This window comes from Phascolarctos cinereus, unplaced genomic scaffold, assembly GCF_003287225.1.
Source record: "Phascolarctos cinereus isolate Bilbo 61053 unplaced genomic scaffold, phaCin_HiC Scaffold_726;HRSCAF=1367, whole genome shotgun sequence".
In the NCBI taxonomy this organism is placed as follows: Eukaryota; Metazoa; Chordata; class Mammalia; order Diprotodontia; family Phascolarctidae; genus Phascolarctos; species Phascolarctos cinereus.
Genome location: NW_027556098.1, coordinates 276424432 through 276451175, shown reverse-complemented (window position 1 = coordinate 276451175; position 26744 = coordinate 276424432). Strand labels below are relative to the sequence as shown.

The window sequence follows — 26744 nt, the reverse complement described above, 5'->3', positions numbered from 1 at the left end:
CTCAAGGTTTCTGGACCCTTCTTCAATCCTAAGAACTATGTACATCCACATGTTGTTCTGTAGGTAAGTACACTGGGACACTGGGTCAGTCTAGAGCTACAAATCAAGCCTCAGTAGCCCTATGTGCTGCAGAAATATTTATTATAGCCTCAGAGAGCCAGGTCCCTCAATCTCAATCTCAGTGGGTACATGGGTACTCTGAATCTCTGACCTCACTTCCTTTAACTCTCCCAGGACAGGCAAGGGCATTAAAAAATTAAATGCTTCCATAAAATCTGATCATATGAAACAAGGCTCTTTGACAGAAAACAGAATCTAGGAGGCCCTTGGCTTCCAACATGCACCTGCACTGACAGGGAAGCATTGGCCTAAATAATCCTCTCAAGGTCCTGATCAGTCTTCAGCTCACTTCTCACCTTCGAGATCTCTAGAGGGCATTGATAATGAATGAACTCATGCCCTAGCTTGAAAAGACAAGCTAGGGCTATTAGCTGCCCCAGGGCCAGAGACACAGACCCAGGATCCTGTAATAGATCTCTATTGTATACTAAATGCCAGACCTAAGACCTTCATTTTTCTCAAGGCTCATCTGTAAAGAGCACTACATGTTACACTCTTCGTATGTATGCGTACTATCTTTTCAACTACATTGGAAGTCCTCTGAGATCAGGGAGTATACTTTGTCCTTCTTTCTACCCACATATAATGAATGTTTGCCGATAACAGATTTACTGGAAGGCTGAATTGGGACCTGGATTTCTACAGAGGAATGGAGCTGCTCAACCCCCTACATTTGCTGGAGCTAGGGATCTGGCACCCATTAGTTTTCTCCCTTGCAGGGATTTTTCACTCACCTTGAGGGGCATCTGGTTTCCTTTTTCTATTCGGCTACTCTGCAGGCTCAACCCTTTCTCTTTCCGTCTCTTCTTCATCAGTTCTCTCTGCTCTTTCTGTTTGTTCTGGACCTCAATAAGCACGGTGATAAAGGAATTCTTTACTTCCTTCTCAAACTCCAGCTCATCGCGCCTGGCAAGCTGTTGTACCAGTTCCTCAGAGTAATCACGGATAGCACCTTCTACCCGGTCCAACAGCTCACCCAGCTCGGACCCTGACATATGTCTCAGTCCTGTAAGACAGAAGCCCAACACATTCTACGCCTTTCCCAAACCAGCCCTAACCAAGGCAAGGTGGGAACACCACTACTGGGGGAGGCTACATCTACAGCAGGGGAGCATACTAGAGGATACTGTCCACTGGGTTTTCTACAAAAGCATCATTCATGGAATAAGGTAATGTGCTACAGTGGAAAGAGCCCTAGACTTTGAGTCAAGAGGCTGTCACTACCTAGCTGTGTGGGTGACCTCAGGCAAGTCCCTGAACCTTTCAGCTTCCTTTTCTATAGAATGAGGGTGTTGCACAAGATGATCTCCAAGGCCTCTTCGAATTCTGTGACTCTCTAAGTGACAGATCCAGGAACAGAACCTAGTCCTAGACCCATTTCCCAGAGTGATCACCATCCACAAGAACATGTATTTCTGCTCTGCTTCCTTCAAGTGCTTTATTAAGTGCTCACTGTGTGTAAGGCAATGGGCTTGGTGACCTTGTGCCTGAAGTACAAAAGCCTAACCCTAACCCTAACCCTCAAGGAGCTTGAATTCTAGGGGGGAAAGAGGGTTCAGAGGAGAGACACAAAATTGACACAGACAAGTAAGTGCATCGTCACTTGAAGGAGAGAACTAACCACTGTGAATATCAGGGAAGGCTGCATGAAGGAGATGGCATCTCAGTGATTCCTTGAAGGAAGACAAAGGTTCTAAGAGGCAGAAGTGAGAAGAGAGGGAATTTTAGAAGGAGAGCCTATGCAAATGCAGGGAAGCTGATGAAAGCAGCTAACAGTGCAGTTTAAGTGGAATGTAGACACCACAATATGAAATAAGTCTGGAAGGATAGTTTAGAGTCAAATTGTGGAGGGCCTAGAATGCCAGACTAAGATTTTATCTTAGAGAAGACAGGGAACCACTGAAGTTTGTTGTTGTTAGTAGTGGTGGTGACATGGTCAGATTTGTGCTTTAGGATGATGGTTCTGCCAACTAAGTTGGAGATGGATTGTTTCACGTTTATCTGTATCCTGTGTGCCTAGTATGTACCTGGTATACAGTATGAGCTTAATAAATGCTTATTGATGAACTGGAGACAGGAGAGTCTAGAAATTAGGAGAAACAATTAGGAGGCTATTATGGTGGTCCAGGTGAAGGCCTGAACTCGGGCCACATTAGTGTGAGTACAGGGGAATGGATTCAAGAAATAAAGGGGAGGGACAATCTTTGGAGATGGCCTCCTCAACATTACTGATGTCCAAATGAACTTATTAATAATCAGGGAAATCTATTTGGCTTAATCCAGACTCCGTATTAAGAAGGAATATGGGAGAGGTGTTTATTCCCAGGGGTTGACCAAGATATAGCCTAACACACAGAACCCACTTGAGTGGTGATCCCCATGACACCCTGAAGCCTCCTTTAAACCATAGGTGTATATATTTTTGTGTATATGTGTTACATACATCATCTACACAATTCTCTGAGATCATAAGTTGTAGAGAAGGTGCTGACCTATTGACGAAGTGTCTTCACTTGGGGATTTCCTAGACCAGTGAAATAACAGGTTTAGTTTCTTTCTCTCGTTTTCCCTCCCTATCTCTCTGTTTTTCTCAGTGTCTCTCTTCCTTTCTGTCTCTCCTCTATCTCTCTGATTCTGTCTCTCTGTCTCCTTTTCTCTGTGTCTTTATATAAATACATATTATATTTATAAGTATATATATACACACACACACACACATATATCTATAAAGAAGACAGATACAGATAGATGTATATATGTGTGTGCAGATATTTTGTATAATACACACCTTTAGAGAAATTCACAGCATAGGGCCATAGACATCACAGAGACTGTTAATGTTTATTTTTGCTCTTTTATGAGTTAAAACTCCAAGTGGAACAAACAATAAAAACCCAGCCAGTAGGTGACATAAACTCTGCTATCTTCTTAGAGAAAAGGGTGCTGGAGAAAGCTAAACTTACTTTCCATTTAGGCTTTTTCGTTTGTAAAGTTGCTTTTTTGAGTCATTTCCCTACATTCATTTCCCAACTTGCTTCTTTCTAAATTCATCCTCAGTTTTTATTTTTGAATCTCTTGCTGATCGAGCTCATTTCCCCTGTTTTATCCAGCTATTCTAGGCCCTCATCCGGTCTCCATTTTTGTTATTTAATTATGTATTTCAGCTGCTCCCCAGTCCTTCTGCTTAGTGCTTTTACCTTTGCTACAATGTTTGAGCGCCTGGGCATCATGCCAGGGGAGCTAGTTCTTGATGCAGCATCACTGCAGAAAAAATTATTCTGTTCATCTGAAGAGTCTTTGAGTTTGTTATAAGTCTGGCTCCTGGCATTTAAAGTCATTGATTTTAATAGGTGGTGGTGGTGGTGGGGGGGTTATGTTCCTTCCTTTCTCTGACTTCTGACTTGATTTTAAAAATGACATTTGAATTGGTCACTTTTGTCAGCCAGTCAGTATCACTGTTGGATCAATCAGCCCATCATGATAATGTTTGCCAGAACACTTTTTCTTCTCACTCTGACTACACCAAACAATTTTCATGTACTTGATTTTCTTTCTGCAATTAATGTCTATTCCCATTCCCACATTTGTACTTAACAAAGGATCAAGGAGGGAGGAGGAGCAGGAGAGAGGGAGAGAATTCGGAACTCAAAATTTTGAAAAATGATTGGTACAATTTTTTTTTCACATATAATTGAGAAAATACTTAACAAAATAAATAAAAATCATTAAAAACAATAACAACAAAGGATCACAGATTCAGAGTTGGAAAGGACATTCAGGCCATAGAGTCGAACCCCCTTACCTAAGAAGGAGATGAACAGGGCGTAAGTGATTTGCCTAGGGTCAGTCACCCAGTAAGCACATGAGGCTGAATCTGAACTCAGGTCTTCCTGACTCCAAGCCCAGCACTCTACTATACCACCAGCTGCCTTGCTTGTTATCCACCTTCCTGAATTTGTCATGCTATATCATCCCTCAAAAATTGGTTCCTTTATTTCCAAATGTGCCCTTTCCTATATTTTATATTTTTCCATGTTTCATACTTTTTCATGATTCATCCAGACTTTATTTTCCAAGTGACATAATTATGATGTCTCTGCAGTCAGCTTCTCATTATTCATATCTGATACCATTTACCTGAAACTTAGCTATTTTAAGGTGGTAGCAGGTTCATGTTGCACTCATCACTTACATTGTTCCACCTAATTTGCTTCTGTAGTCTTATCATGGAGTCACAGGATTTGAAGCTGGAAGGAACCTCAGAGCTCACTTTATAGATGATTTGAAATAAACCTTTGCCCAAGGTCAAATAGGTAATAGGGTCAGATTTTGAACTCAGGCCCTTTGACTCCAAACCCAGTGTTCTTCCTATTACTCTATGCTATTCCAATCACCCTTTGGTTAATTTCCTCTTCCAGTATCTTCCCCCTTCCATTTTGTTTAGTAGCTTTTATTTTTTCAAGTATCTTAATCTTGGTTTATTTCTTGAAGCAGGGTATGAAGTTGCTGTCACACCTGGCTTCTGACGCTCCAGATTTCTCCAGGCCCTCCTCTGTGACAACACCCCAGCTTCCTGAACCCCAGGCCCCCGCTCTAACCCACTTGCAGCCTTCACCTTCATAAGACCAGTTGTTGTTGAAGGTCTGTGTCAAAGATTGCATCTCCTGCAAAAGGATGGAATCTGCCTGGGATGAAGTTTCCCCTCCATCTTCCTCCTCCAAAACCTCCTCTTCATCCTCAGGGTCTGGGGAGTTCTGCATCATCTCCTCAATCTCTTCAATTACCTGGGAAGAAGTCAGAACACAGATGGGGTTATCAGGTTGGTATAGTTGCTGACAGGGCCGAGAGTATTGATCCAGCTTTGTACAGAGGGTCTTTCTGATCTGAACTTTGATGAGTCCAAGAGGCGTCTAATTAGATGGTCTGGAAAATTCACAAAGCATTATTGATGCTTCATATGAAAGAATAATAAAAATTGCTCCATGTCTGGAGGGACTTAAATGTACTCCTCCTCTAACATGAAACACTTGTCCATTTGGGATAATAATCTCTTCCAAGAAGACCATTTAGGTGAGTGCTTTACTGGAACTGCACTAATCAGGAACCAAGCAGGTCTGCCTGGAAGAGACCATTTACTTCAAAGCATTGAGCACTTTATTTATAATATATTACACACACAACTTCAGGATAGGATTCAGTCCATTAGTTACTGTAATACTTGAAGGAAATGTTCCTGGTGCATTTGAGAGGCTGGAAAACACTTAACGTAAAGAAGAAGGCTATACACCCACCTACGTGGAAGGGAAGCAGGACCAAAACCCTTTCTTGAGTGATTGAAAGTAAAGATAATAGAGCCAGAAAAGTTAAATTGGGGCCTTCTGAGTTTAAGTGAAACCTACGCTCCTGGCCTCAAATGAAGCACTTGGTAGGGGAGAGTTTTTACCATGGCAGGTGCTAAGGAGGAGTCCCCCAAAAGATTTAAGGACCACTTTTTACATTAACTGTTTTAATGGAGGAGGAAAGGAAAGTTTCAGAAACCAAGTGAATGGGTCAGCTGTGTAACTAGTGGGCACTGTCTCAATATAGTATGTGGAACTCAATAGGAGGGGCAAAAAAAAAATGCTTTTATAAAGAATACCTTATCTGGCAATGTGTATGTGAAAAGCTAAAATAAATACAAACTGGACACATACCACTGCTTTAAAGACAAGAAGTAAGGTTCAGAGATGTGATTTGTTAAGTAAAGAAAAAGAAACAAGGATTACTTATTCCCACTCATCCCTCTAATAAATAGACTTCGTGGCCTAAAAACAATGGGGTTGTTTTTAGTAAACAGTGTTACATTCAGAGTTAAATTGGAAGAACCAGTCTTATTCCTGTTCAGATCTATGAAAACAGCAGTATTTCTTCTTCAGGGTTGTAACCTAGGACCCCAATGAGCCTATAGGAAAAAAAACCAAGCACACATATCTGTGACCCAACTATAGAGAACCATCAGGTAGAAGTACATTTCAAAAGTCAAGGTTCAGTGAACCCTAGGCATAAGTTTCACTAATCAGCCTTAGAGAGAACATGATAACTTGGCAATGGGTTGCTGTGGCTAGAATATATAAAGAATACATAAAGAAATCAGTGAGATCTTTTTGAAATATATCAGAATACGCAGAAAAGGAGACTGGCCTAGAAAAAAGCTAGACATATTCAAAGGTAGAAGTGGTGGAGGTGGGGTGGGAGGAAAGAACGAGATTTTTTAAAAAATCCCCAGGGGGAAAAAGCCAAGTTTTTTCCTAAATTGTTTCTGGTCATTTTTTCTCCTAGGAGTTACCTAGTCTTTGGCCAATAAAGATCTTATTTTGGCATTTGATACTGTCACAGCTCCCTTTTATACTTCTATCATCTCTCAACCAAATCATAATCCCTGAGGACCTAACTTTCCTCCCTAATAACTATAAGTCCCTTTTTCTTTCCTTAACTGGTCCCCAATAATCCTTATTTTTACCACAGATAAAGGTAAAGACAACTCCTACCTTCTCCCCACAATCCCTCTGCCTTTCTCTTAAAAAATACCTTCTGGCCCAGAATTTATATCAGACCTCAGTTTCAGAAACAATATACTCTAATGATTCTGGAGGCTAATCACTATTCTCCCTTAGTATTAAGTTATGACAACCAAAATATAATTCCTTCAACCAAATATTGAGAATTTCCCTTAGTAATCTGTTTCTTTTTCATCATGACTATTATTGTTGTACACATGAAAGAGACATGTATAATTGAAGATGAGGAAATATTAATCCAATGAAAGACTAATCTGGAACTTGAGTGAGTTTCTGTTTTCATCCTAAGACAAGAAGAGCAAGAAGAGCAGATGCCTGATGTCTTTCTGATCTTAGGAGCCCCAATTCCCAGAGCAATGGTTTATAGTTCAGAGGCTCACTGAGGAGAAGACAGAATGAATTAAAGGAAAGTATCTGCCTATTAACAAAGATTCGCTCTATTTGAGTCAAGTTTTGGTATCTTATCTGTGTTTATTGCATGCCTCTCAAAGGATCTTGCAAATTAAACAGGGAAGTTGAGGCATAAAGAGATTTAAGCAGCTTGTCCAAGATCCAATTAGCAGGGTCTTAGAGTTAAAAGATTTGACTTTGATCAATTAGAGATCAAAGTCAAATCTTCTAACTGAAGCTCTTATAGTACCACCAGAGCACAAATCCCTCCTCTGACCTTCTTGAATATACCAAGTTTCTCTCAGAAGAATAAGAAGCCCACAGGAACCTAGTTAGAGGAACCCATGTACCTGATCCGCTGTGAGTAGAGGTTCCTCATTAATACCAGAGTCATTTTCACTCTTCTCATTGAACTCTTCCTCTTCCTTCTCATGGATCTGAAGGAATAAACCCAAATAGAATTCTGATTGGTCATTAGAAGGGCACGGTTTCCCATTTGGTCTTCAGAACTAACCAAATTGGGAAGTCTTTCTCTAGTCGTCCGACATTGAATAAGGGACACTTAAGTATCTGCTGCTTCATTAAAATCCAAATTCACTCCACCCCCATCATGTAGCATGCATCACTGAGTCCAGCCAAAAAGGAGAGGCAGAGGGGACAGTGTGTGGTCAGAGCCATTCTGATAAAGAAGATGGACAGTTTTTCTTCTGACTACAGACAGTTTCTTCTTGGGTGATGATCTGTGACTATCAGATTGCTCTCCAATCACAAAACTTGAAACCATCTTAACATCTCAAAAATAAAAACTAAAAATGTTAGGTCTGCATTTTAAAGAGCCCAAAGTGTCTTCACAAAGTGAATGATACTGCAACTACCTCCTACATCATGGCCTAACTACTTACTTTACTGAGTAGTTCCAATCTGAGAATTTCTCACCAGATTTCATTTTTATTAGTATTTTTAAAGGAAAATGGGGGAAAGGAAGGAATTGCCCCATGCCAAATACTCCTGTTTTTAGACTATGCTGACATAGCTTTCCTGGGTTGTAGGTGTGGTGTCATGACAAAAAGAACATGCAATGAATCCACATGGGACAGGCCATTGAGTAACCCAATACAATCAAATGAAGGTCAAACTAAGCTAAAAATAAAACAACATTTTAAAAGCTCACTTAATCTATTTGTTCTGAGTCTGTGGGATCATATAATCCTAAGAAAACTCACGGCACCTCAGTGTCCTATGGCTTTGTAAAGAGTTGGAGCTCAGAACAAAACTCAACTGAATTAGAACAACTCTAGGTGAACAAATATTTACCAATGGCCAACAAATTTCCCAGAGCTACTCTCTATACTATTTCCAATTCAATCCAATGAGAATTTATTAAGTGCCTACTATGTGTAGGCTGTATAGTACCTACTCTGTGTACACTGTACTATGTGATGGAGATCAAAAGATAGAACACAAAACAGTTACTGACCTCAAGGAACCAGTATTTTACTATTCCAATTCAAGAAGGTCCTCATCCTTATTTCCAAACAGTAACTAGGATGAGTCACTAGAATTCGTGAGGAAGAGAAGAAGCAATGCCCCTGGCCACAATTTAGCCACCATACAGCAGCCTCCAATCCCTATACTCATAGCCTCTTCAGGAATGTCTGCTCTAATCCAATTATTTAAACCATCACCTTCCACAACTACATAAACTGTTCAGCCTTTGACAATTAAGTTCTTTTAAAAATCTGTTCCAAGCAGTACTCCTTGAAAAATCCCCTCATACTAGGCATCAAACCAACTCAGAGGGCACTTCACCTTTGCAGCTTTCAACTTGGCAAGCTACTCCTTTGGCTGTTCCTAGGGCTTAGATCTTTCCCATCCTCCCTGGAACTACTTTATCTTTCCATGATCCTATGTAAGAAGTATTCCTTAACACCAGAGAAAAATTCAACTCATATACTTTTTCTCCTCTTCTTATGGATTCATTTTAGCTCCCCAGAGCCTTAATTCACATTTCTAGCTACTCTTTTGGGATGGGACCAGAAAGGAACACTCCTACACAACAATGACTCTCTAAATAACACAACCAATCAGCAAATAGAAATTAAAATTGATGGAGGTAGGGACCTGCCAACCTGATAGCACAGAAGAATAATTTCAGACCAAGTGGACCTACTATTTGTCTTTCACACTTTCTGACATTTTTTGGATGCTACTCATCACTTGTCAAGGCCTAAATTGAATATCTAGCAGTGTATGACATCTTTGATCTTCTAAAAACCACACCCATATATCCTAAGGATTGCTTAGGCTCCCCTAATACCCCATAATAAAGCTTCATTTAAATCTAGGGCCAGCTCATATGAATGAAAATAAATAGTTTTTGCCTTAAACACCATTAATCCTAAGCATGGCTAACAGGCAGGACAGTGAGACTGCAGGCCAATTTTGAGGAGCTGAGATGGAAGTACCATGGAACCAGATGGTGACATCTATTTCTGCTGTTGAACCCATATGTTCCTCTCTCTGCCAGCCCCACCACCTGTGTTAGCTTCTTAGTCACAGCAGTTCTCCATCAAGCAGAACAGCACTCCTCAGGACCATGACTTGCTCAGAACTGTATTCACATAGTAGAGCTTTCCTGGGGCCAGAAAGTCCTGTGGCGAAAGTCACACCCGTGCTGGGAGGTACAGTTTGATTCTCACATCCCTGTGACAGCAGCTGCAGTTCTGTATACTGAAAAACCTTTGGCATAAAATCTATAAATAATTGCAATGTTTACATTTTCTTAAATGTGGCCAATTACAGTGACTTTACATAATTGGCTACTAATGATGTAGCTTTTAAATATGCTGCTTCCCTTCCTAAGATGCTCTCTTTGTGTTTCTGAATTTCCTGCTGAAGGCAGGGAGGGAGCTTCTCAGGATGGGTCCTCCTTGTGGTTTACAAGTTAATGTACTTGGGGCTATGCAGCAGGAAAGATGATCTTGTGTTTCTCAGACACAAACAAAGCCTGACTGGGCTGATCTGCAAGGTTTGACCAAAGAGATAGTGAAAATCAATTAGGACTCTGTGAAAGGTACTTGTAGCTCTTAGTAAAAAGAGAGTGGTTTTGAACTCATTTTTTTTCCCTTCTAGCATTGTTTTTTAAAATGCAGGGGATAAGGATTTATGTAGACTACTCTCTAGAACATGGATTCCTCTTCTTAACATCCAGACTCTCCTGTTGTGTTCTATCACTTCTCAACCAGCCCTGGGTCTTGCTCCTATACTCCCTATGGTTCTACCTCAGTCCTGCCCTGATACACCTCCAATTCCAAACTGGCTCTCATTCCCTTGCTCTCTTTACCTTGCCTTAAACTACCTCTTTGGCTTTCACTATGATTCTGCTCTTGCCTCACCCACTTATCACCTAGCCCTCCAACTCCTCATAGATTCAGCAGCTTTCCTGGACCCCTGAGGCAATTTTCTTTTACAGAAGGTATACAGTTGGGAAATGAGATGATTCCAATATATGATCACACACCTCATGTGTAAAAATATGGCTTCTGACATGCCCTGAATTGGACTGTTATTTTGGTGTGCAAAAAGGGTCACAGGGAATCCTTCTGAACTCATCTGTGCTACCCAAAAATAGATCATGGGAACTAGTCTAATATGTGGTTATAGACCAGAAAAACATTCAGGCAAAGTCATCGAGAGTTTGAGTTTATTTCTGCATTGTATATAACTGTCAGACTTTGTTGGTGTGTTGTTTAGTTTTGCCGAACTGCTTTTGTTTTCTATTTCTTTTAAATTTTTTTTTTGTTACAAGAGATAACTCTTTGGGTAGACAAGGACAAAAGGCTAATATGGAAATGAAAATTATATTAAAATAGGAAAATAATCAATAAATTTTTTTTAAGACTTTGCATTTCTCTTTGGAATGGGAGGAGTCTTGCAAGTTGCTTCCACGACACCCAAAGTCAAAAAGAATTTGAAATAAACTATCCTCTTCCAAGAAGAATCATTCATACTTTCTAAGTAATGCCTTCCCAGAGCTGAGTCTAGAAGTCCAAGGTGTCTGACTGTTTCAGTCAAAAGTTTCGCTTTCCTTGATTTGACTAGGAGAGTTTAATCAGGGCTGTGGAACCTGGAAGATTTAGAGCTGAATGCAAATTTCTATATGTGGTAATAATACTAATGATTCTGATGTTTGTTAATAACTGATACACAATGGCAAATAAAGTCATCCTGGGTTGAGTATTTGTGTTTAAAGAATAGGTATGTTACACAAATTTATTTTTTGAAAGTATTAGAGTACATTCCATTCATAAAAAGGTCTCATCTCTGTAGCATATTTAGCCTTTTGCACAAAATTTCCCTTCCCCTATATCATCAACACAAGTAGCAGATCCCTTGGCACAACCCTCTTCCAAGTTTAAAAAATATGCGATTCTTATCTTCAGGTAAAAACGTCAAAGGTGACAAAAGAAAACTACCAGTTTGGCCCCACGGAGCTATTCAGCCCAAGATCTATTTTTCATCTTGTGTCATTTAAGAAACAGCCCATGAAGGAGCAATGTGGTCTTTCTCTTACTGGTGACTGACCTCGGAATACCTGAGGAGGGTGAGCCAGGGGATACCTATCCTGTCCTAACAGAATGAAACATCAAAGGGAGGGGCCTTAAAGATTGACACTTTCTAGACTCAATCTCACTCTCCGCACCTTCACCTCCTCACCTCAACCTCAGCCTTATAATGATTCAGCCGGCTGCCTCAGTCCCCTGAAGAAGACAAAAGATACTTTGATTTGCCTTCTAGGTCAGTCTCTGCTTGTTATTAAACAAGGGTCAGAGATGGCCAAGTAATGAAGAAGGAAGAAGAGGCCAGCCTTTCTCTATTCACTTAAACTACCTTTTCCTTTACATTAGATGGAAGGGATTTTGTGTGGGTCTCAAGTTCATCTTTCTCAGGGTCATTCCATTCACCCTGAAATGTGAACACTCCTGAGGGAAATCTGCAAATGAGTATAAATTAGAGTTCTTTTGAAGAGCTGTCTTGTATCTCCTTGAGCTTGACCCAGGGTTGAGCAAGAAAGGTGGCAAAAGACATAACAAACCAGAATTTGCCTTAGCACTAGGACAGGTTTAATTTTAATTCCAGAAAACAAATTCACTACATATCCAATCTAAGCCTACTCACAAGTAGGATTTGTTTCCCGTACCAGGGAGCTAACAAACCCAAGTTAGCTCTACATCTTCTCTAGAGACACTGAAAAATTATAGCCCAGGGAAAAAAAGCAAGTAGCCAAGAGTCACACAAAGAGTTAGTGCTCGAGACAGGACCTCGTACTCAGTCCCTGGGATGTTTACCAAACAGGTTAATAGGAATCTAGAACTACTGAAACCATTGACCCAGAGCAGCTAACCCAACCCCCTGGCCCCAGGATAAGCAAATAACTTTTCTGAGGTCCGGGATTTCTTATGTCATTCTGCATTTCAGGAGTTAAGCAAATTCCATTCTTTGACAATAAGGCTTACCTGTGTTATGGGGGAAGGAACACCAGACTCAGAGTCAGAAGACCTGCTGAGTTACTATCTTACTTACTATCCACTTATTATCTGTGCAACCTTAGTCAAAGCATTTAACCTCATTAAATCTCTGCTTCTTCATCCGCATTATAGAGATAATAATACTTACACTATCTCAGGAGACTGAGGTGTGGAAAGGACCTTGTAAACTAGAAAGCAAGGTAGAAATCAGAACTATTCCTGTTGGATTTCACATTGACATAGCACTGGGAAACCTGGGTCAAGATGAAACTCTTCAATTCATTCCAAGTTTGCACATCAGTTTTCCCTGACAGCAAAATGCAGAGGACAAGCCAAAGGAAAAGTAACCTTTTCCAGGGAGTCAAGTGAATGAAGCCAATAAATGGTTTTACTTTCTATATGTAGCTTTGGCTGAGATGTTCACCTTGGACCTAGATGGATTTCACTTCTTGCTATCCTGGACAAAATACTCAAAATAGATTCCTGTACTTTACTTTCCCAACTCTCTTGAGATTTTCATCTCAGTTTGCCAAGCCACCTTCCTCTTCAGGGCCAAAATGTCTGACCCTGGCTCAGCCACTCAAATGCCTTCTAGCCAGATTTCCTTAAGAACACATCCTTATATCTATCTGCCCATGATAACTTGCTCCAGAACTCTGACCATGCCTGCAGAGTAATTGTGAGCAATTAGTACCAGCAACGTTTTTGACAGCATTTTTGATGGAAGAGAGGGAGAAGAGATAACATCTGTTCTCTTACATGAGAGAACCAGAGTCATTACAATTTCTGCCAGGGAATGTCATTACCTGGGCACAAAAATAGCCGGTAATGCTCACCCAATTTCTTACACTTCAGACCTCGTCACTTCATGTTTTGTGTTACATAGGTCAATAATGTTAGCTCTGTGGATACATACGTCTTAAAATTAGCTACCCCTAATAACTAGCAGCCACTTCTCCATTTCCACCCTTCCTATCTCCCTTCCCACCCGCCCACCCTGCCCCTCCCTTCAAGCAATGATTGCCAGTCTTTACTAGAAGTTGTTTACTAATAAATTACTTATTGTTGGTGATCATTTTACCTAATGAAATCAACATCTCTTCAAACCCCATTCAATATAGCACAACTGTCAAGGCCCCAGAAAGATACCTCAGTGTCTGAGATGTTGCCATTCAGAGCCTCGATGTTTGGGTCCCTCCAGTCTTCCCCAAGTGAAGGGATGTAATTGTCCGTCAGAGCATCCCAAACTCTGAAAACAAAGAAAGCTTCTTGTTAGCAGACATCTGTGGCCTGGCTCCGCCTGGGGGAAGGAAGAACTCAGCTAGAGAAGGAGAGAGGCTTCTCTGTGTGCCAGGCTGAGATCATCTGCCTTCCAGCATGGTTGGTCAAAACAGCCTAGAAGTCACATTAGAAGGCAAACAGCAAGAAGGAACAATGCTAAAAGGCCCAAGACACACTGGTGTCAGGTCCGCTATTTCAGGATAGAGGTATTCAAAGGCAGGGCAATTTTTTGTCATAAGTCACTAACAATGAAGGCCACAGATAAACAGTGACTTATATCTGGGCCTGAACATAAATCTACCCTTAAAGCAGGTGCATGGTTCACATCCTGTGGCCCTGGGAGGTAACCTTCTGGTTTCCTTTCCTATTAGTAGGCAGAAGTTTGTAAAGAGCTGCCAGAAGATTTCCTGGATGAATGACCCTCTCTCACTGAGGTCGGAGACCTTCACACAGTATGCATGGGTCCCGAGAGATCTACTACCTAATATGTCAAGAAAATTAACTGCCTCACAGAAGCTAAGCTGCATAATTGAGATTCTTCCAACTCTTGTTTAATATTAATGGCTTGCCCCCAAGACACATAGGGATGGTATAACCCTGCCTTCTCTACAAGTTAATATTCTCAAGCAGCAGGCCCTATATACCTCACACAGGGTATCAATACATCACAAAAAGTGCATAGCTAATAGAAAGTTATCTCTTCATGGTTCATTTTAGCTACACAGAGGGTGGAAGGGGGGAGATAAGGAAGGAGTTGCTCCTCTTTTCATATTTTTGTTAAGTTTTTGCTTTTTCTTTTTATCCCCAGCACTTAGCCTGACCCATAAGAAATGCTTAATAAATGTTTATTGAAAACATTTGTTTTAAATTGACATAGTATAGGAAAAGATTGTTTTTAGATAGTTCTTATTAGCCAAAACATCTAATCCAGAAGACATCCTTTGAAAAATAGATGTTTCAGGAGGGTTTTAAACACAAATTAAAATAAATAATGAGGTCACAGACACATGCTTATTTATTCAACATGAACAGCAATAACAGTAGTTTACATGTACACGGATAGCCCTTTCCTGGCACAACGAATTTTGTGTGTGTGTGTGTGTGTGTGATCTTTGTTGGTCCCAACATCACACAGACATAAGCCAACACCAAGAAATCTAAATGTGCAAAATAACACACCAAGCTCCGAGAGTAATGGCACATAAGGAAAAGGCAGATGATTCTGTTAAATTATGTCAGGTAAGGCATGCCTGTAAGCTCCTTCCAAAATGTGCAACAAAATTGTTACCCAGCCTGAACACAAAAGAATGCCATGTAACCCTGTGTAAAATGTTTTAAATTCTATGTATGTCGAGGCATTGCATACACAGCAACACTGGAAGGCATGCCTGTAACATGGCTGTATTTTACAGCATGAAGGCTTCAATGCACATAGTGTGCCATATGCACAATTTCAGATACACACGCAAAATACTGAATACAAACACTTAAAAATGTGCTAGTGTATACCCCCCCCCCAAAAAGCGCCAAGGACAAAGGGAAAATTGCAGCACAAACATTTGATACTGTAAAGATGCAAAACAGGAATCATATACTTGCATAATATATGACCAAAGCGTTCTTCCTGAAGCATATAGTCCACCATTAGTGAAGAAATAAAAGAGGCACCCCAGAAAATACAACAATATAATGGTAGTACTTACTCCATCCATTTATTTTCTATTTTTCTGCCATTACAAGAGAGCTCTTCAAGAGACCAACTCATTAAATACTCATTAGACATCAATTTAGAAAGATTTCAGAAAGGAATTCTTAAACCCAGTAGTGTTATCAGACTGACAATCTCCTAATCTCTATCAGTTCTTTTTCAGCTGCATGAATCCCATATGAGTTTAAACCTGGGTCCCATTAGCATTCCAGTATAGGAAAATCAAAATGATCAGCTCTCTCAGATAAGGCTACTATGCCAAAAGCAGAGCTGACCCTGGCTCCCTCACTCATACATCAGAATCCCATTCTTGACCATCCTACAGAATTTTAAAAAACCCAGAAATGCTCTCCAGCTCCTTCTCTAAATCCTTACTCCCAAATCTACATGATTTGTTATTGGGACTGTACAAGAATCATGTTTGTAGTGGTTAATACACTGAATTTCAGGATCTTACCTGTAGGAAGTGCAAAAGAAAAAAAAGTGAAATTCAGTCAAGTTCAAAGAAGGCAGAAATCTTTTGTCCCTATTCTAGGCAGGAAGGAAGATGAAATCCTTATTACACTGCATCAACTTTCACTTCACCTTGAAAATGTTCACCTCCTTAGGATAGTAGCCAACAGAGCTCTCATATCCTTTGGGGAGTGTCTCTCCTTCCTGAGGCTTTACTCAGCTGCCTTACTTCTCCAATTTCTGGCCTTTCAATGATGCTTTCTAAGCCTTCTCCTCTTGAGATGTTTTGCCACTTCTACCTTTTTTGAATTTTTGATTTTTGCTCAGCCAGGTTTTCCTCTTTCATACTCCCTACCCCACTCTCTTCCCCTCTCCCTCTCCCTCCTCTCATTTGGGTCTTAGATTGTGCTGAGCTAAAAATAAAAAATATTTTATAAACCCTTCAAGGGCTTTCTAATCAACTGCATCATTTTTTTATATCTACCTTGTATGCATATATGAGTGGTTCCAGAAGACACATTTGAAAACACCCAAATCAAAACCTAGAATTCTGTATGTACTAGAAAAACCCAGGTATGCAACTGGCAAACCTATGCTCTAACCCTTTTAACCTGGGGTCCCTCATGTGATACACACCCAGACATTAGCCAGTACCCTGGGCCCCCAGCAGCGAATTGCATTATTAAAGGCAGAGCAAAAGCCTTATGAGCGCAACTGGCTTCATCAGAGTACAATGAGTGAGCGTCACCGAGGAAGCAAAGGCAAATTAGGCAGTCAGCAGCAGCAGTAACATAGGCCGGGGTGGGGGTGGGGGGGGGTGATGGTGGGGGAAGGGAGGGCACAGAGGCAGGAGCAAGGCCAACTGAAGGAGGCTAAGAGGAAGAAATACAAAGCTTTTTTGTGAGAGAGGGAGCTGGAAGTATTTGTCTCCCTTGAAAGGCTTTCTATTGCATCTTAGGCAGGGCTTCTAAAAGTGGAGTTATCCTGATTATAAGGCAGCCTAAGGTGGACTGTGGAGTTGAGCTTTCAAGAGAAGGATAATCATGCACTTTAGCATTGTCTTAGGAAAAGGAGAACCTTGAGTACTATCTTGTAATTCATTATTTAGTATCTATAAACTGTACCACTTATAGAAAACAAAGATGAAACAGATGTCCTCAGCTGAACCATTGCCTTTATCCTATTACCTAAGGCTCATTGCTGTTTATTTGCTGTTTAGGCCAGCAGCTACCTTCCACATCAAAGAAAGCTTATTTTGAAGGGATTTTGCCTTTGGATTAGCATGTGTGTAGAACTGGCCAAGACTAGGGAAAAATGGGATATGTCTAAAGTGTGGGGGGTGAGTCCCCAGAAAGGGGATATGCAAATGGATATGTATGGATCCTAAGGTGGCAACGTGGCCCACTTCCCTGTCCCCTCCTAGGAAATTTCATGAACCTGCCTTATGGCAAGAAGCTGTGAGGAACTCCTTCACTCATCTTAACTTGGTTCTCAGCAAATATCTGTCAGGATGAATGCTGGGGTACCCACCCTTCTTGATCTGTAAGACTGATCTCCCAGATCTAGACAATATTCTCTATTTGGAATCTTGAAGTCATATTAGAATTCAATGAGCACCAACAATTATTGGCATGTGTGACTCTATGCAATGTCATGCCAATACTATCATATTGTGAGCTGAACTTATATGTAACTACGCTGGTCTCTTATCCCCCTACTGGACAGTACGCTACACAAGGGCAGGGATACTGACATCCCACAGAAGGTAGTCAATAAATGTTCCTCAAATGAACAAATGTAGGAATGCCTTAAAATAACTTTTTAAGCTTTTCCATTCCCTACAGATTAATATTATTTTCACCTGGCATATGGGAAAATTGAACCTATAAATGGAGAACTAATTCTCCTAAGGTTACAAAATGAGACAAGAGAGAAAGGGTCCATTAGTCCAGAATTCCCCACACCAGATCATTCTCCAAATCAAGGTGATACGGTAGCTTATGACAAGTATGTGTTTGTAAGTCATAGCTTAACTTCAACTATAAACTGGTGCCAAAGTTTAAAATTATACCACTGTGATGACTCTGATGAGTTGAAATCTTTAACCCAAGAATTATATTTTAAAAAGGTTAGAACTGTGTGTCAGTGACCATTGTTTCAAGCTTCTCACCCCTCTGTGATTGCTAGAAATGGGATGAGGCAGGTGGAGGTTGCTTCTTCAGAACTTATAATGAGCCACATTGTTAGATTATCAGAGTCCTCCCCTTCCTACTGATTATATGGCAGAGAAGAAGTTCAATAATGTCCTTGCAATGACCACCCAGAAGAAATCTTATGTCTCCTGAACTCAAAACCACAGCCTGATCATCCTTCAATGCCTATCACTTCCCTGCCCTTCCAAGACAGAGATTAGCCTTTAAGTCTCTCTTGGCAGTTAGGTAGTACAGTGGATAGAGTTCTGGACTTGGAGTCAGGAAGACTGACAAGTTCAAATCCTGCCTAGCTGTGTGACTTAGGGCAAGTTACTTATTTGAAGCCTTAGTTTCCTCATCTACAAAATGGGCATAATAATACCACTTCACAGGCTTGTCATGAGGATCAAATAAGATAACAAACATAAAGCACTTGGCAAAGCTTAAAGTGATACATATGTGCTAGCTGCTATTATTATCATTAATTATTATTAGCAAGTTCATTTCACAGATCTTTCCAATGCAAGTTCCTAAAATCACTTAGTTGCCCCTGAGTTTGCTTCTTTGTCTTATATTCTCTTCAAGGGAGTTACCTTGACCAAATGACCAAGGCACTTCACTGTCCTGCCCTATGATTCCAGTTATTTGATTCTATTCCTGAAGACCTGCTAAGAGACACTCAATTCATCTCCCTAAGTACTGAATCTGTCTAGAGATTGCCATGACAACAGCCAGCTTTCATTCAAGAAGAGGTGGAGAGGTGAAGAATGGGAAAAAGTACCATCAGGCTGCCTTTGTCACTGTGGGTCATTTTATAGCCAAGATAGCCCAACGAATGTCTTTAAAATGCCACCCAGTATTTAATTGTGCTTATTTTATACCATAAAGGTGCATTAGAGTTTTGATTCAGCTTTCCTGAAGACATTTCTGAGAGTGGTTAGAAACTGAATGCCTGTGAAATGACACTATTAGCTTCCCTGTGCCCTATTTCCTCCATATATACGGTACCCCCAAATCATACTTTAACTGCTGCTAGGCTATTCAACCTTCCATCTTCTGGATGAAGAAGTCAATCGGGCAGGGGAGGCAAGAGAAGCAGGAGGAAGATAACAGCCTCACTGAACACTAATGAACATTTCTTGACCTCTGCTAATAGGGCCAGACCCATGAGGAGAATAACACCCTGCCACTTGGACCTACCACCTCAAAGAAGCAGATAAAGATCTAGAAAAAGGAAAGAATGATTTGTTGTTAGAAGTGAGAAAAAGCTGGCATATTCTATTATCATTTTTAGAGCACAGTCTTGGTGAAGTCAGAAGTATATTCTTTGCAGGTTTCTAGACCTGCCTCCCCAAGACTGTGCTTTAGAGGCTTCACAACCGAACACCTTAGGCAGTCAACTGAGGTTAAGTGACTTGCCCAAGGTCACACAGCAACTGAATGATGGGACAAGAATTAAAATTCTTGGTTTTTGTGTTTCTAATTCATTGCCTGGTGCACTGGAGTGAAGAAATTCTTAATAATAATAAAGCCCACAGCCATTCTTCTCACTTAGAGAAATCAGGCAAATTATTACAAGCTTAGGGCCTAAGAGAAATCTGTGTGAGAGCAAGAATTTTAATTTTAAAAAGATACAGCATACAGTTTTAATACTGGACTTCTTCAGGCTCAGATCTTCTGAGTGATAGTCACTAAAATGGGAAGGTACAGGGAAAGTGTTGTAGGCCTGGATATGATTGATGATGATGATGATAAAAGCTAACATTTATGTAGCGCTTATTATGTGCCAGGCACTGTGCTCAGCACTTTACAATTGTTATTTCATCTGATCCTCATAATAGCCCTGGGGGGTAAGTACAATTATTATCCCCCTTTTATAGCTGAAGAAACTAAGTCACACAGAGGTTAAATGGTTTGCTTAAGTTTTTGAGGGCAGATTTGAACTCATCTTCCTGATTCCAGGTTCAGCACTCTATCCCCAGAATACTGCTGTTAGTTTACTGATGCTATCTGCAAATGGCTTTACCATTTTAGCAAATAGTATGTGGGCCAATTATGTTTGAAACTTAATTAATTCCCCCAACTTCTGCTTCCTGTGACCTACCTCCTCACCCCGCAGTCTAAGAATGGGCACACTCTTCCCACTTAAGGCCATGGAAAAGAGAAAAACTAGGACTTATCGCTCCCATCTTCTCTAACTCATGACTTACTTTTTTCTTGAGTGATTTTAAGACTACTGTTGAATGTTCTTTTCTTTTTACTGGGAGTTTTTTCCCTGTTTCCATCACCTCTTCTTACTTATTCAAAACAAATTAACCCCTTCACTTTCAAATTCTTCCTTTGCTTGACTGCTTTAAGATTTTAATATCTTGTGTCATAATACCCTGCCTATCATATCATTTTGCTTTAGTGTTTTCCTGACAAGATTCCAGGACTGATCTTCTTAATTATCTTGAGAATATTCATAGTTGTTTCTCCTGAAAAAATAACCATAAATGACCTGCCTTCTTTCATCGCAATGAATTTGGGAAGGAGGGAGAAAGAGGGCTGCATAATTTCTAAGAAATTGATGGTCCTGGAATTCTGAAAATCACAGTGCAATGAGATTAGATAATAGGAGCATAGTTTAGGGCTAGAAGGGATATTAGAGGCCAAAGTGTCTGCTTAAATTTACAAATAAGGAAACTGAGGCACCGAGAGGTTAAATAACTTGTCCAAGGTTACATAGCTAGTGTGTGAAGTGAGACTGAAACCCAGATCTTTCTAACTTCAAGTCCATTCACTCTATCTATCATACCACATTGCCTCTGAGTTTAATGTTCCTGAAATTGCATTTCACAGCTAGGAAATCCTTCCTATTCGTTAAAAATCAATTCATTCTTCTAACGCTTCAAACCTAGAAAAGGTGACCCCAAAAGAGAACAGCTATAGAGCAGCTTCAGTGACAGTGGCACAAGAACAGAATGGGATAAACAGTTGTCCAGTGACTGCAGCAAGGCCTTGTTGGGGAGTCTGGGAGTGGATGTGACCAACCATGAATCTATGGATTCATGATGACACTTAGAGAGCCTCAGCCTAAAGAACGTTATCTGAGACAAGGAGATATGGGGAGGTATGGTAAGATTTCTTACTCCTCATCCTGCAGATTCTCTTCCTCCTCCTGGATCTGCAACTGGTTCTTCACAGGAGCCAGGTTCTCAGTCTTGGCATTATAGTTTCGAAAGCAGACATTGAGCTTCTCATCAAACTCATTCACAAGATCCTCCATGGACTTGAAGCTAATAATTTCAGAGGAGAAATTCTCGAGCTCAGAGAGAGAGGGATCTTCTAGGTGGTGGGGAGATGAGCCATAGAAACATCGAGGTTTCTCATCCTTGTCCTCTGAATAGCAGGGTCGCAAGTCCTCAAATTCTTCATCTAGGCTCACCAACGGGGCCTCCATCTTGTCCAGGTTTAGACCAAGAGCAACTTTCACGTCGACCTTATCTGGAAATTTAAAAAAGAAGAAGAAACAATATGAACCAGGACTTGCCTCTTTCTCTATGTTCTGCTAATGGATATTTAGAGCATTAACAAAATGCACCTGCAAATAGCCTTGTTCCCCTTGGGGGAGAAACATCCATCTTTTGGGCCTTCTGTAGATTCTAGATGCCATATGTATTTAGAATACTTTTTATATTTGGGCTTTGTAAATGACACCAATATGAAAGACAGACTAGATAATTTCTTGAGGTTGCTTTTAACTGATGATTCTATCAATCAGAAGGGAGGCAGTCTAAATCAGCTACAATCTCCCCATAAAGGCCTTTCATAGCCATGCTGAAAATCAGACACAGGTAAGCACTTTGTAGGAAACCTGTACCTTTACTTACCTAAAGGCTTATTTTCTATACCATTCATTCAGCACTCACCATGTATCCTTTTGTATTATCATCATGTGTGAGAAGCTATGTGTATGTCATCTCTGTTTCTTCTCCCTCATCTAAAACACCCAATCAGTTGCCAAGTCCTATCAATTCTACTTTCATACCTCCTTTCCACTCTCACAGTTGGCACCCTATTTCAGACTCCCATCACTTCTTGTGTGAAGTATTGAAACAATCTCGTAACTAGCTTTCTGGTCTATTCTTTCTTTGCACAGCATCTCAAGTAATGCACAGTTGCACATTTGCTACAAGGATTTTGTTTTTCTTTCTTTTTCACTGGGGGAGGTGGGGAGGTGGGAGAGAGAGAAAAATATTTTTCCCTGGCAAATAAAATGTAAAATTCCTTAGCTGATTATTCAAAGCCCTTGACAAGTTGTTTCCTGCATTCCTTTCTAGCCTTTGTTCACACTCATTGTAGACTGCTAACTATTCCTTGATCCTGTCCTCTCCCACCTTTGTGCATTTGCACATGCCATCTTTTATGTCTAGATCAAACTTCCCCCATAACGTTACCTGTTTAAATCCTTTTCTTTCTTTAATGCCACTCAGGTACCTCTTCCACAAGCCTTCCATGATCTACCCAACCAGAAGAGATACTTGAATTTCTAATGTTATTCTGTCTGACCTCTCCTGTGTCCCTATAATCACAGTCTAACCAGTACTACAGTTATTTGCATTACACCTCTCTTCCCTCCACTGTGAGGGGAGATACTGTATCATTTTTCATTTTATCTTTCTCCCCTACCCCAGCACAATACATTACACATACTCAGTACTTAAATAAATGTTCAATAAATTTGTTTAATTGAATTAAGCAGCACACACATGACAGATTTTTATCATAACAATCTCAAACTCTCTACATACTCAAATTCCTCTGCTATGATTACAGAACGACAATCAAATCCACACTGGCCTACACATGTGCTCCCATAGTAATTAGTCTATTTGGGTATGTATGGTTGTAGTCACAGCCCTGCAGAAGAGCTAAGCAGATTCATCAACAACCATATGCTTTGTTCTCAGAGGCTGTATTTGTGAATCATAGAGCTTTAAACAGACAAAGCTAGGGGCAGGTGTGGCAACTGGGAAGTCATGGAAGGAGCACTAGATTTGACCCCAAAAGACATGGGTTTGAATCACAGCTCTGCTGCTTAGACAAGTCACTTAACCTCTCTGGACCTCAGTTTTTTCAGCTGCAAAATCAGGGGCTGGACGGGATGATACCTAAGGTTTCTTGAAGCACTAACTCCTGTGATCTTAAGTCAGTTTTTTGAATGTCTCTGAGCCTAAGTATCACCATGTATTAAACAGAGCCAATTAATTAACTTTCACTCCCTACTTCCCATGGTTGTGATGAGGATCAAATGAGAAAATACACACCGAGTACTTTATAATCATAAATTGCCATGTCAATGCCACTTGTTATGGCTGTTATCAGGGAGAACCACATGGATATTCTTACCCAGGATTAAATCGATATCATTATCATCAACATTTACTGAGCACCTACTGCATGGAAAACACTGGGCAATCTATGGGGAGAAAAGAAGTATGGAAGTAGTATATATGGACTGGAAGCTAATCCCAGGTCTGTCACCAACTATCTGTGGCATCTTTAGCAAGCCACATGTCTCCTGTGGGCTCCCGTTTCTTTATAGGTAAAATAAGGAGACTGGCCTAGAAGATCTAAGGTAGGGCAGCTAGGTGGCACAGTGGATGGAGCATTGGCCTTGCAGTCAGGAGGACCTGAGTTCAAATTTGGCCTCAGATACTTACTAGCTGTGTGGCTGTGGGCAAGTCACTCAACTCTGCCTCCAAAAGAAAATCTAAGATCTTTCTCAACTCTAAAGGTTTTCGTCTGTGAAAAGTTTTCGCTCTCAATCAAATCACAGTCTAGGCCTCAGTTCCTCTCTTGTAGAATGATGGAGCTGGATTAGGTGTTCTCTAAGGTTCCTTCCAGTTCTAAGTCTATGATCCTATGATTTTCTTGTTTTGTTAGTTATTAACTCAGTAGTCCATCTTCCCTCTTATTAATTCAGTATTCCATCTCACAGCCTTTCTACAGGCTGTCCTCCATACTTTAAATGTCCTCACCTCTACTTTCTTTCAAGGATCAATTCAGATGCTACCTCCTATATGAAGCCTGATTCCCCACCCCACCCCCTCAAGTTTTTAGTACTTTCTCCCATCTCAGACTACCTTGAACTAACTTATGTGTACATATTGTATCTCTCCAGCAGAATGCAACCTCCTTAAGGTGAGAAATTTTTATTTTTGTTTTTGTGTCCCCGTGTTTATCACAGTACCTCAAACACAGGAGATATTTAATAAATGTTTGCTGAATTGAAATGAAAGGCAATCAAGGTGACTATAGTTCAGAAAAAGGGGATGTCAGTGTAAACTAAATTGTCAGAAAAAAATTTCACAGAAGTAGGAATTAAGCTTATCCCTGAAGGAAAAAGGTAGAATTTAGAGAACTGGAGAGGCTAGAAGGTATTATTTCAGAAGGAACAGGGTTGGCAAAGGCATGGAAATAGTAATATGCATGGTATATCCACATTAATGCTTTAGTCTATAAACTGAGGGCTGTTCAAAAAAGGGAAGTGTCCTGGAATTAAAGAAGACCTGAATTCTAAATCACAGAAGAAGAATTCTAGAACCTGAATTCTAAATCATAGCTCTGCCTAAATCACACAGGTCTAGAGTGTGTGACCTTTCTCTGGGCCTCAGTTTTCTCATCTGTAAAATAAGGGGACTGAACTACATAACCATAAGATCTTAAACTGAGATCTGGAAGGCACTTCAAGTTATCTAGTCCAGCCAGAGGTTTGTCTATTTAGTCCCACAGAGGTTAAGTAACTCGCCTTAACTTACACAGATAGAGAGTAATACAGCCAATATTTGAAGCCAATCCTTTGACTCCAAATCCAGAGTTTTTTACACTACATTATGCTTCTCACTCCAAGATTTAATAAATCTTAATTCATAACTATTTATAGAATACCAGTTATCAGCATGCCAATGACTCAAATCACTTCTTGGTCAAAGGAAATGATCAGTGCCATGGATGACTCTTTTCACCATTCCTTGAGTGATACTATATAGCTCTAAATCATGGAACACCACAGTCTCTGAAGCAGCAAAACTGTGGGTCTCCCAAAGGATAACGATGAACATAAATGGGCTGTAGCATATTACCTATGACTTATGAGCAAGATGTGGTGTAAAAGAAATCCAAAAAATGAATGACTGGGAAAACTGGTGGACTCGGCAGGCAACAAGAATAAGGAATCACAGATTGATGATCTGTCTGCTACATTCATACATTCAGTTAAAAGTCCTAGACAAAGGGCCCTTTATATTGTGTGGATCCTTTGTGTAGTATATATGGATGAGAATGCAGCTAGAGTAGCACAGGATGAGAAATCAATGGGTTGCATTCTCCATTACTGGAGAAAGGATTTGTGATTCTATAATTCATCCTAATTTCTCCACTTTTCTGGTTGTGGCTCCCATCTCTACCATGATGTCAACTGTGGTATCTAAAATGCCTTCCCTTGGGTACCCTACAAATTATCAATATCCTTCCTAAAAATATGACTCCCACAGCTGAGCACCATACTCCAGATATGGTCTGACCAGGGAAGAGATAATGCTAAAAGATCCTAAGACATTGGCATAACCCTACTCCTCCTAAACCTTAAGCATTTAAGAATGCCCATTTAGCACCTACCATGTGGAAGATACTGTGCTAGGCACAATTCCTGCCCTTAAATTTACAATTTAATGGGGAGACACGGAACAAACAAAAAAGTAAATAGTAATATGATTTAAATACTAGTTCAATACAGATACCACAAAATATCTTAAGATTAACAGCAAAAGCCTGATATAAATAACAAATGCTATAGGAGTTCAAAGGGAATAGATTTCCTAAACTGGCAAGATTTTATGGAAGCTACATCCTTGAGGAATGGACAGGCCTTGGATAGAGCATTCGAGAGGAATGAATTCCTAGACAAGGGGCAGTTCCCATCTTGATTGATACTTTATTCTTCATGCAAGACACACAATTATGTTTCACAAAGGTTTACTGAATTAATTAATGTCAAACTGATGTTAGCTTTTTTTTTTCACTAAGGAGCTCCTATTCTTTTAAATTCCTTTAGCCAGAGGATCGCTGGTTCTATTCCAGAGAGCTGAAACCATTCTGAAAGTTAAACAGCTAGCGTTCCCAGGTATTCACACTTCCTTTAAATCTGTACTAGGGAAAATGCTGGAATTTAAAAGGGGCCCCTTGGACACTATCCAAACTACTAACCATAGATGAATAACATCACAAGACGCCAACCCACCTAACATCCAGGTCTGGGATTTAGTTTCAAGTAGCTAGACTGGAATACTGCACTGAAACTAAACCATTACTAGCCAAAGAAGATTCCAGAGAAGAAAATTAGCTCATCTGTAAAATAATGAAGAAGAAATCTATTCCAATACCCTTGGTTTTAAAAAGTAGCATCATCTATAACTGCTTTCGTTATTTCAAGCTGTAATATATTTTTGTTGTCTTAACGCATTACACAGAA

General features: G+C 40.3%; 1 protein-coding gene across 5 annotated transcripts in view; it reads right to left on the bottom strand.

The window, feature by feature from the left end:
* The window catches only part of FEZ1 (fasciculation and elongation protein zeta 1), an 87091-nt gene that overhangs the window by 10213 nt on the left and 50134 nt on the right, over positions 1–26744 (bottom strand). For all 5 annotated transcript variants that reach the window (XM_021000674.2, XM_021000678.2, XM_021000675.1 and 2 more), the window contains 5 exons: positions 21361–21715; positions 13745–13844; positions 7418–7504; positions 4736–4904; positions 855–1126 (listed from right to left, as the gene is read on the bottom strand). In XM_021000674.2, the coding sequence (XP_020856333.1) occupies positions 855–1126; positions 4736–4904; positions 7418–7504; positions 13745–13844; positions 21361–21671 (939 nt within the window). In that variant the 5' untranslated portion in view covers positions 21672–21715. The remainder of the gene's footprint in view (positions 1–854; positions 1127–4735; positions 4905–7417; positions 7505–13744; positions 13845–21360; positions 21716–26744) is intronic.